We start from the raw sequence: 11,857 nt of genomic DNA, 5'->3' as shown, positions 1-11,857 counted from the left end.
CAAATCTCTGGAGCCTGATCCAAGAACAATGTGGGAGCTACAGAAAAACTGTGGAGCTCAGAATGCACAGACTGTCATTATTATATTGTAAGAACGTCTCAGTAAATGTTGTAAAAACCCAACTCTTCAACGAAGCTCCTTTGGATGGAACCTGCTGGTCATCGCTGCTCTGACCACGATGTGACTCTGAACATTCACTAAGGTCCTTACATTAAATGCTTCAGGGGTTAAACACACAATGATATCGCAAAGCATTGCATGATGAGCATTTTTGAGCAAATTGCTTTGGGCAGTTATTTCCAGCTTTATCAACATTCACTCATCACAAGATTAAATTGATCATATTTTAAAATTACAAAGGAAAGTAACGAAACTGCCCTCAGTAAGACGTGTTAATCAGAAACATGTTATGTAACTCTCCTCTCCTCAACAATCTGAGATCAGCTGTGGTTTTACTGCAACCGCTCAGCTTCTGCATAATCAACCGTCAAATTTCCACAGGCTCCTACCCTGAACCATTCTAATTAAATAATGACCAGCTTGTATTTTTCTTCACAAAATAAACTCTCCAGGCCATTCCTAATGCCCAGTCCTGATATCTGACAACCAGAGGACAAACACAGGACCAGTTCCCTTTTCATCCCTTGACTCTCAATTTGTAAAAAGGTTTCGACCCAAAATGTCACCTATTCCTTTTCTCCAGAGATACTCCGCTGAGTTAATCAAACATTTTGTCTATCTCCAGCTAATGACCAGACAATCAGGCTGCTCCCAATCATCAGGAGTTGTCCACAGTGTGGGCAAGTGTCACTCCCCCCCCAATAATCGACTTGCCCACGCTCAGTGTGGGTTTCATCAAGATCACTCGGCTCTGAACCAAATCACAGCCTTGGTCCAAACACGGAGCAGAGAGCTGCATTCAGGAGGTGAGGCCAGAGTGAGGCTCCTTGAAAACAAGGCAGAGAATACGTCGAAGGTATGCGCACATGGTGGGGAGGGGAAAATTCAAGGGAAGAGAGAGTTTTTGTGTAATTGGAGAATTTCATGATCATTGGTCCTCACTGGTCCTCAATGCACCTACTCTGGGAAAGAGACTGTGCATCTACCCAATCTAATCCTCTCATGATTTTATACACTCCCATAAGATCACCCTTCATCCTCCTGAGCTTCAGTCTACTTAGTATCTCGTTATAGCTCAGACCCTCTAGTCCTGGCAACATCCTCATAAATTTTCAACTTGACAACATCTTTCCTGCCGAGAACTGAAAACAATACTTTAAATGTGACCTCACCAACCTCTTATACAACTGCAACATGACCTCCCAATGAAAGCCAAAGTGCCCAAAGGCTTTTTGTCCACTCAATTTACCTGCATCTCCACCTTAAGGGAACCATACACCTGCACTCCCAGATCCCTCTACTCTGCCTCACTCCCTCAAACCCATTGTGGATTTGTTGGAGTAAATGATGAGAAACTGTTTCCGGTGTCTGTGATCGCAGAGACTACAGGAGAATGATGTTGTGGAAATCTGGGACCTTCACAAACTTCTCAATGTGTGGAAATAATGGTCTAATAAATCGGCGGTGAGGTGATGGTGATTTCCCTCAGCGAGTGTCTCCCAGCTGGCTGAGGTGATGAGGTAACAAATGCTGCAGCGCATCGCTCCGTGAATTCCAGTTACTGAGCTCTCTGCCAGGCAGCAGGAGCACGGACTAGAGGATGGAGATCTGAGGTCATTGGCAAATGGGGCAGATGGGACAGGAGGAATCAGTTTTGTTCAGTAAGTTGGCATGATCTGAAACTCACGGACTGAAAGGCTGGTGGAAGCAGTCAAAAATAACTTTCAAAGGATTTGGCTGAATGTGTGAAGGAACAATTTCCTGTGGTTCGAGGAAAGAGTAGCAGAATTGTGCTAAATGGATCACACGATCAAAGAGATGACACAGATAGGATGGGGCAAATGGCCCCCTGCTGTGCAGGATCATTGGTTCATTCTATGATTCTACCAGGGGTTGACGATGGAGCTGAAAGTACAATGGGTCCAAGAGACCACTTGATCTGCCTCTGGAGTGTGAAGTGATTGGGGAACAAGAGAAAATCCAGAGAAAGAAAGGGCCATTTGGCCCATCAATCCCACCCCACTGGAGATCCTGTGGATTCCTTCCCACATCATGTTCCTGCAGGCATCTCCCTCAGCTGTGCCTGGAAATGCAACAAGCATCAAGCAGTCCATTATCTCCCCATCTTTCCATGCTCCTTCTGGCCAGATTCACTCCAGCTCCATGTTGAAAAGTGGCCAAGATGTTGAATTGAACCAATTCTTACAAATGGATTACAAACTTTCCTGAATCAGTGACGGAGGGGGACTTTCCACTGTGATGGGAAAAGGAGAGGAAATAGACCAGAGTGAGTAAAGGAATTAGTGAGGTGTTCTGGGTCAATAATAATGTATTTGTCTAAATGTTACATCTTAATTGTTCCTGTTGATAATATTCATTAGACCCTAATACCATAAACACATAATGGGGCCATTAATACAATCTACAGTTTCCACCCCTCAGTGTTCAGATACAGTGCCACATTCTACAGTCACACATGGAGCTCACAAGACATTTCTGTGACTTCCTGTTCATCTTGTTCTAATCTGTCAGTCAGTGATTGGTCATCAGAAGTTTTACGTAGATTGCTGCAGCCAATTGAGTTTGATTCCAATGGTTCCAAAAGCCTCCAAGATGCCAGAACTACACGTATATAAGGATGCAACAGCATTGGAAACCTCATCGACACAGAGAGCTGGGAGAGAGAGAGGTGGGAACGGCAGCAGGATATGCCCACCTTCACTGTGAAACTTGACACTAATGATGAATTGTTTTCTTGTGTTTCAGGTTCGAGGAAGGAAACATGATGCTGGTGTGGGTTTTGGTGCTGACCGCACTGCTTGCCAGTGATGTGGCAGGTAAGGTCCATTGATTCCAGGAGCTTTAGAAATATATTGGTGTGAGGAATGAATGCACAGGCACTGTGTTGGGACTGTGGAACATGGGAATTTGTGGTCATTGGGACTGGTCGGGATGTGGCAGGAAATGTTTCTTGTCTGGGATACTCATCTCAGAGCTGCTGAGTTGGAAGGTGAGTTGGAGACTCTCCTCCACATCAGGAGACAGAGATTTATCCACGGTGACGCTTCACAGGAAGACAGAGTTGCAGGAAGGGGGATATGTGACTCTCTGTCAGGAACCCAAGGGTTGCAGAGGAGAAGGTTCTGCAGGCACTGGTCCAATGCAATGGATGCATTGTACTTGCCCACTGTGAGGGTGAGGATGGAGGCTTGAGGGAGGATGGCCAGAGTGCTGGCAATGGTACAATGGACAGAGACAGAGAATGGTTGTAGTTATGGTGGTCAATAGAAATGTAATTCCAATTCTCTGGCCACATCACTGGCCAGCATGGGTAGGGTAGAAGGGCACAGTGCAGAGGAATGTAAAATCAGAGGGCATAGGTTCAAGGTTCAAGTGGATCATTTTAAAGGTGCAATAGGAAGCATTGCAGAGAGGTAGAATTACAGCATTTAAAAGGCACTTACACATGTCCATAGACATGAATGGATGAGAGATGTATGAGAGGATATGTGCCAAAAGAAGGCAATAGGTCTCACTCAGGACGACTCTTCAGTCGGCATGTTGGTTTAAAATCCTCATTCTCTTTATCTTCCAGGAGCAAACAATTCCACCGAACCAGAGGAGACTCTGCAGAACCTTGGATGTCATAGACGATGTCGTTCACATTGGCATTATTATCATCCTACAAGATCCTGTTACCGTTTTTTCCATCAGAAATTGCGATGGGGATGTGCTGAGGTAAGTCCCTGAAACCAGCGATTGCTAAGTTTAGAGATACAGCTTGGAAACAGGCCCTGCAGCACACAGACTCCAGCGATCCCTCAACACTAGTTCTGTCCGACACACACTAGTGACAATTTACAGTTGTCCATTAACTGACAAACCTTCACATCATGGAATGTTGCACCGAAACTGGAGAGGGACCAACATCCTACTGGGAAGGTTTGCTCATGCTACACAGGCGGGTTTAAATTACAGTAGATTGACAGAGGGGTGGGATCTCGTGCAGGACAGAAGTACGGGAGAGGCTAGAAGTTGCTATGGAGGGTTATGTGAGAAAAGTTAGTGCACAGAATAAGCAGGGGAAAGGCGGAGAGTGAGGAAGGAGGGTTGGGTTAAACTGCACGTATTTTAATGCAAGGTGCCTGGCGTGTAAGGCAGATGAGTTTAGGGCATGGATAGGTACGAGCGACTGGGACATTGTAGCCATGACTGAAACCTAGTTAAGGGAGGGGCAGGATTGGCAGCTCAATGTTCCAGGGTACAGGAGCTTCAGGAGAAACATGGGTGAGGGAAAAAGAAGAAGGGAGGTTGCATTGTTGGTTGAGGAGAATGTCACGGCAGTGATCAAAGGTGACATTACAGATGGTTGATATAATGAGGCTCTATGGGTGGAGCTGAGGAACAAGAAAGGGATGATCACCTTGCTGGGGGTGTACTACAGACCCCCAAATAGTCAAGGGGAATTAGAAGAACAAATGTGCCGGGAGATTGCCGACAGCTGCAGGACAAATAAGGTTGTTGTGGTAGGCAATTTTAACTTTCCTAAAATAGAATGGGAATATCATAGTGTGAAGGGTTCAGATGGGGTGTAATTCCTCAAAAGTGTTCAGGAGAGTTTTCTTAAGCTGTATGTGGAGGCCCCCACATGTGAGAGGGCAACACTGGATCTAGTATTGGGAAATTGGGAAGGGAAAGTTAATGCAGTGTGATTGGAGGAGCCTTTTGGGACCAGTGACCACAATTTAATTAGGTTTAAGATAGTTATGGATAGGGACGGAGAGAGTCCACGCGTTAAAATGCTCAACTGGGGTAAGGCCAACTTTGAGGGTATGAGAGAAGGTCTTGCTCAAGTTGACTGGAGCAGGTTATTTGAGGGGAAAGGAACATCGGCCAAGTGGGATGTTTTAAAGTGTACTGAAGAAAGCTAATGACGTGTATGTCCCCGTTAGAGTGAAGGGCAAAGCCGGCAAACATAAGGAAGCTTGGCTGACGAGGGAAATTGAAACATTAGTCAAAAACAAGAAGGATGCATGGGACAGGTATAGGCCGCTGGGAACAAAGAAATAAACTACAAAAGGAAATCAGAAGGGCAAAAAGGGGCCAGGAGATAGCTCTGGTGGGTAGCATTAAGGACAATCCCAAAAGTTTCATAAATACATAAGGGGGAAAAGGGTAACTAGAGAGAGAGAGTGGGACCTCTCAAGAATCAAAGCCGTCACCATTGTGTGGAGCCACAGGAGATGAGCAAGGTCCTAAATGAGTATTTCTCCTCTGTATTTACAGAAGAGAAAGACAGTAGGATGGAGGAAATTGGAGCAGTCACTGGAATTGTCTTGAGAGCAGTCACTGGAATTGTCTTGAGAGCAGTCAGGGTTACTGTTGAAGAGGTACTGAAGGTACTGTCCTGTTTGAAGGTAGACAAATCTCCAGGGCCTGATCTGATATATCCGAGGACATTGTGGGAAACTAGAGAGGAAATTGCAGGAGCCCTGGTTGAAATTTCAGAGTCCTCCTTAAATGCAGGAGAGGTGCCGGAAGACTGGAGGGTGGCAAATGTTGTACCCCTTTACAAGAATGGCTTCAGGGGAAATGCTGGGAACTATAGGCCAGTGTGCTTAACATCTGGAGTTAGACAAAAATGCTGGGCGAGGCCGCATCTATGGAGCAAAGGAAATAGGTGACGTTTCGTGTTGATACCCTTCTTCAGGACTGGATAGACTCGGCTTGAACTCGCTAGAATTTAGAAGATTGAGGGGGGATCTTATAGAAACTTACAAAATTCTTAAGGGGTTGGACAGGCAGGAAGATTGTTGCAGGAAGATGCAGGAAGATTGTTCCTGATGTTGGGGAAGTCCAGAACAAGGGGTCACAGTTAAAGGATAAGGGGGAAATCTTTTAGGACCGAGATAAGAAAAACATTTTTGACACAGAGAGTGGTGAATCTCTGAAATTCCCTGCCACAGAAGGTAGTTGAGGCCAGTTCATTGGATATATTTAAGAGGGAGTTAGATGAGGCCCTTATGGATAAAGGGATCAGGGGGTATGGAGAGAAGGCAGGTACAGGATACTGAGTTTGATGATTAGCCATGATCATATTGAATGGCGGTGCAGGCTAGATGGCCGAATGGCCTACTCCTGCACCTAATTTCTATGTTTCTATGCTTCAGACATCTGTAGTTGGTAAGGTACTTGAGAGTATTCCAAGGGATAGGATATACAGGCATTTGGATGGGCAAAGCATAATTAGGGATAGTCAGCATGATTTTGTAAGTGGAAGGACGTGTCTTACAACTCTGATCGATTATTTTGAAGATGTGACCAAAAAGGTTGATGAGGGCAGAGCTGTAGATGGTGTGTACATGGACTTCAGTAAGGAGTTCAACAAGGTTCTACATGTTAGGCTGCTCTGGAAGGTTAGATCGCATGTGGTCCAAGGAGGGATACTATAGCAGAATGGTTAGCAAATTGGCTCCATGGAAGGAAGCAGAGGGTAATGGTGGAAGGTTGCTTCTCAGACTGGATGCCTGTGACTAGTGGTGTGCCTCTGGGTTCGATGCTGGGCCCATTACTGTTTGTCATTTACATCAATGATTTGGATGAGAACATACAGGGTAAGATTTGCAAGTTTGCTGATGAAACAAAAGTTAGTGGTTTTGCAGATAGTGAAGATGGTTGCGAACAATTGCAGCAGAATCTGGATCAATTGGCCAGGTGGGCGGAGGAATGGTTGATGGAATTTAATACAGAGAAGTGTGAGGTGTTGCATTTTGAGATGTTGGATAAGGGCAGAACCTACACAGTAAATGTAGGCCTCTGGGAAGTGTTGTAGAGTAGAGGGATCTAGTACAGGTGCATGGTTCCTTGAAGGTCGAGTCACAGGAAGATAAGGTAGATAAGTTGGCACTTAGGCCATCAGTCAGATTATTGAGTATAGAAGTTGGGAGGTCATGTTGCAGTTGTAAAAGACTTTGGTGAGACCACATTTAGAATATTTGGTTCAGTTCTGGGCACCATGTTATCGGAAAGATATTGTCAAGCTTGAAATGGTTCAGAAAAGATTTACGAGGATGTTGCCAGGACCAGAGGGTGTGAGCTATAGGGAGAGGTTGTGTAGGCTGGATCTCTATTCCATGGAGTGCATGAGAATGAGGAGAGATCTTATCGGGGTATACAAAATCATGAGAGGATTAAACCAGGTAGATACACAGTCTTTTGCCCAGATAGGGGAATCAAGAACCAGAGGACATAGGTTCAAGGTGTAGGGGAAAAGATTTAATAGGAATCTGAGGGGTAACTTTTTCACACAAAAGGTGGTGCACGTATGGAACAAGCTGCCAGAGGAGGTAGTTCAGATTCAGATTCAGATTCAATTTTAATTGTCATTGTCAGTGTACAGTACAGAGACAACAAAATGCATTTAGCATCTCCCTGGAAGAGCGACATAGCAAATGATTTGAATAAATAATAATAAGTGTCCGGGGGGGGGGGGGTGATTGGCAGTCACCGAGGTACGTTGTTGAGTAGAGTGACAGCCGCCAGGAAGAAGCTGTTCCTGGAACTGCTGGTTCGGCAACGGAGAGACCTGGAGCGCCTCCCGGATGGTAGGAGGGTAAACAGACCATGGTTGGGGTGAGAGCAGTCCTTGGCGATGCTGAGCGCCCTCCGCAGACAACGCTTGCTTTGGACAGACTCAATGGAGGGGAGCGAGGAACCGGTGATGCGTTGGGCAATTTTCACCACCCTCTGCAATGCCTTCCGGTCGGAGACAGAGCAGTTGCCATACCATACTGTGATGTAGTTGAGGCTGGGACGGTCCCATTGTTTAAAAAAAGTTAGACAGGTACATGGATAGGACAGGTTTTGGAGGGATATGGACCATGCACCGGCAAGTGGGACTGGTGTAGCTGGGACATTGTTGGCCAGTGTGGGCGAGGTGGGCCGAAGGGCCTGTTTCCAAACTGCATCACTCTCTGACTACAACCGGAGCACCAGGAAAAACAAACTTGTTTACAGGGAGAACATACAAACTCCATAAGGAGAATGCCCATGATCCCGTGTCACTGGCACAGTAAGGCAGCAGCTCTATCACTGCATCAGTGTGCGCTGGGATGCCTGGGGAACATTGGCCATGCTGGTTTAATCCCATGAACTCACAGCACAGCTTCTCGTTGAATTGCTGCGATGAGTCCCTGTGTTCCAGGGTGCGCTTCACTGCAGCCGTGGGCTCCGGTGTCTATCACTCGGACCAGTGGGTGAAATATTGGGGATTTGAGGGGAAACTCCACATCCAGGAGTTAACACGGAGCTGGAGTTGACACCAAAGTGTTTAAAGAACTAGACCTCTATTTGAAGGGAACAAAGTTGCTGAATGTCCACTTCACTTTGGATGATTTACTGAATGACGAACAAGGGGATGAAACACGGTGGTTGAAACAAGAGATAAAATACTTTGTTTGTTTTCAGCATCACTGCAGATGCGTAGGACGTCATGGACATCTGGCTTCTAGCAGGTCGTACTGTGAAAACGCATTCATTTCCCGAGTGATCTGGCTTGGGCATGGAGGAAGACAAACCGCTTGGATTGGTCTCAACGACAAATGCTGTGTAAGTTTATTAGTGACACGTTATCTTGCAGGACCTCATGACACTGGGCAGACCTGCATTTGTTGTTCCCCCTTGATCATCCTCTGACTATATCAGAGAGTAGGTTACAGTCAACACATTGATGGATCTCTGGGGTCACATCGTTGTTCATAGGTACGTAGTTTGGATCCAAGTAAATAAACTGCAATCACTCTGGAGAAACAAGTTACCATCAGTAATGGGGACTGAAACTACTGGACTGTTGTAAACACTCGTCTGGTTCACTGTTGTCCTTCAGGGTAAGAAATCTGCCCTCCTTCCCCAGTCTGGCCTCACCACGACTCCAGAGATCCATCAATGTGTTGACCCTTACCTGCCGTCTGACATGGTCAGAGGATGATCACGGAAGTACAATAAATGCAGGTCCGGTCACTGTCACCATGTCCTGTGAACAAATGAAATCCCTCATGTTCATATGTCTGTTTCTGCTCCACATGAGCCTCCTCTCACCCTCCTTCATCTCACACCGTCACTGGGACTTTCCTTCCCCCTCATCAGCTTCACTGTCTTCCACCTAAACGTGAGATTCTGATCGGTCTCAATGCCCCCTCACCACAGTCAGTCACATCACCAACACTCTGGGGAAAAGGGTTTCTCTGGATGAGGCTTCTGGGTTGATCAGTGACTACTTTATATTTATTCACCCGGCTTTTCCACTGCACCACCAGTGGAAACATTTCTCCACGTCGACCCTATTCCATCGCCATAGTTTGAAGGTGGGTCCCAGTGACCCACTCAGCCACCCCACACACAGGCATCTGCCTTTAATATCCGTGTTAATTGTAGTTATGGCTCCACGGTTACAGCAGGTAGACACATTCAGAGAGAAAGAGGGAGAGGGAGATCACCCTCAGCCACTGGTGGATGAAAGGGCAATGGTTGGTCCAACCTTTGTTGGGAAGTACCATGTCTCAGTTCTGCAGCCTTCCCCGAAATATGTTTTCACCTTCACTGGTGTACTTGTGCCTTTCCCATGTCATGGAAACCACAACTGTGCTCAGTATCCAAGTGTGGTCTTACCAAGGTTCTATCCCAGTCCCACTCAACCTCTGCTTTTCAACTCTATCCCTCGAGAACTGGTCTCCACAGCTTTGAATAAATTATGTGAATTCCTGTACCACTGCATTTATTCACAAACCCTTTCTCCACAGTCCCTGGTTCTGGTTAATCCTTCCGGTTAATCTTTCCCCTGAAACTCTCTGAAGGAAGAAATGAATCATTGAATTTAAATAACCTGCTGGAGGTCAGTAATAGTTTGGGGTATTCACTCCCCCGAGGAATGGATCCGCTAAACCTTCAGACACATTCAAAGCCTCTCGAGTTCTTGGGCTGGGCAGTGAATATTCCAGATGTCCTCCTGATCTGGGCCGGTCCCTGAAGAGCAAAGAAATGTAAAATTCACCAAAGACCCACTGAATGGAGGAGCAGTGTTGGTGCCGGTGGGAGTGGAGGGGCGAGGGAGTGGGTGAAGTGCCCAGTGTTCCACTCCTCCACACACACAACAGGCTCCGTGCTACAACTAACTGTCTCCATCTCCTGTTGGGTTTGGCATTCTGTGTTCATTGGTCTGCAGGGGTCTACAGTTCTTTTCTTCATTGTTCACCGACTTTCTCTGGGAGATCCTACTTTGTATTTGTGTGGAATTACCATCTTTTCCTCATTTTCTGAGTTACCATTGCTCCTCTTCTCTGACCTTTACTCTCAGATCCTGTCACATTCATCCCAAAGATTCTGTTACTTCCATGAGATTTCCCCACCCTGCCAGTCCATAGTTTAAACTCCCATCCACTGCCTTACTTGTCCCGGCTGCTCTTATTCTGCTCTCACTCCAGCTCAGGTACAGCTCCTCCCTGTACTGTTATGTGGCAGCTTACTCAGCATTCCAACAGCAATGACCATTGTTTATACCCACAGGAAGGTCATTACAAATGGATTGATGGATCTGCATACAGATACTCACGCTTTGCTTGTGGGGAACCTAATAACCTTCACAACGAAGATTGTGTGGAAACTAACTTTCGTCGTAAGTGTAACAATGACAGAAATATTGTTTTGTTGGAAGTTGATTTCAGATACTGTATTGAATAAGAGATTACCTCCACAGACCAGCAGTTACACAGAGGGAGTGAACCAACCTCATGGGTTCTGTACTCTGCAGAACTGGACTGACTGCCCAGCAGTGAGAGGAGGATATATGGGATGTAATGCAGGAGTCAGGGGAACAGACACCGAGTGTAACTGTGCAGGAGGAATGTACAAGGGGGTAACACTGGAGTTAGAGGAAGATACAGTGGTGAATGATTTATAGGGGGATGTCAAGAGGATGTTTCCTCAAGTGTGAAACCAGATTTACTGTGTGAATGTGAAATAGCCACCGATAAATCAAAGCGAGAAGAGAGAAAATCTTCTTGACTTGGGCGTGGCGGGCAGGTGGGGATCAGGAGCATGTAATCGAAGCAGAGAGCACAGATGTACTTAAGGGAGAGGTAGATGGAGAAAGGAACAGACGGATGTGTTGATGGGGTCGGATGCAGGGAGGGGGAAGGCTGGAAATACTCAGTGGGTCAGGCAGCATCTGTGGAGAGAGGAACAGAGATACTGTAACAGCTCCCTTAATGAACATTCTGTTTCCTCTCCACTTGCTAAGTGACCAATTGAATATTTCCAGTATTAGTTCAGATTTCTGGAATCTGCAGCATTTTGCTTGTGGACAAACCGGTAAATGCTTTCCTCTTTTCTTGCTTCTAGGTGCGGGATTATGGAATGATAAGTCATGTCGATCACGCAGGCGTTATGTTTGTTCCTACAGACTGTGATTAGAAGACTCCAGAATTATCCCCTCATCCTTTCCAGCAGTGGATCCAATGCTTTGATTTCTTTGTAGCCGCTCTCACTGTCTGTGGTGACTGTACTCACTTAGCTTCTTAGCCAATAATAAAGAGAACTGCATCATGAGCTGTGTGTTTGGTGTTGTGTGAGTCCAGTTTCTCGCTGCCTTCCTGTCCCACTGTTGCTTCCTCCCCACCTCTGCACTCAGTGCTGCGCTGAGGAGAAGGCGGCACAGACTTTACACAATGAACTCTTGTCCTTC

At 46.2% G+C, this 11,857-nt stretch overlaps 1 protein-coding gene across 1 annotated transcript; it reads left to right on the top strand.

Annotated features, from left to right (window-relative positions):
* Positions 1–2,703: 2,703 nt before the first annotated feature.
* Positions 2,704–11,582, top strand: LOC116984990 (lectin BRA-3-like). The gene is made up of 6 exons (XM_033039351.1): positions 2,704–2,809; positions 2,887–2,957; positions 3,716–3,858; positions 8,587–8,727; positions 10,681–10,789; positions 11,515–11,582. Exons 2-6 carry the CDS (start codon positions 2,903–2,905, stop codon positions 11,580–11,582), a joined length of 516 nt encoding a protein of 171 aa, XP_032895242.1. The 5' UTR covers positions 2,704–2,809; positions 2,887–2,902.
* Positions 11,583–11,857: the final 275 nt, after the last annotated feature.

This window comes from Amblyraja radiata, chromosome 21, assembly GCF_010909765.2.
Source record: "Amblyraja radiata isolate CabotCenter1 chromosome 21, sAmbRad1.1.pri, whole genome shotgun sequence".
Taxonomy (NCBI): Eukaryota; Metazoa; Chordata; class Chondrichthyes; order Rajiformes; family Rajidae; genus Amblyraja; species Amblyraja radiata.
The sequence above is the reverse complement of the archived record's forward strand: the minus strand, read 5'-3'. Positions and strand labels throughout refer to the sequence as shown.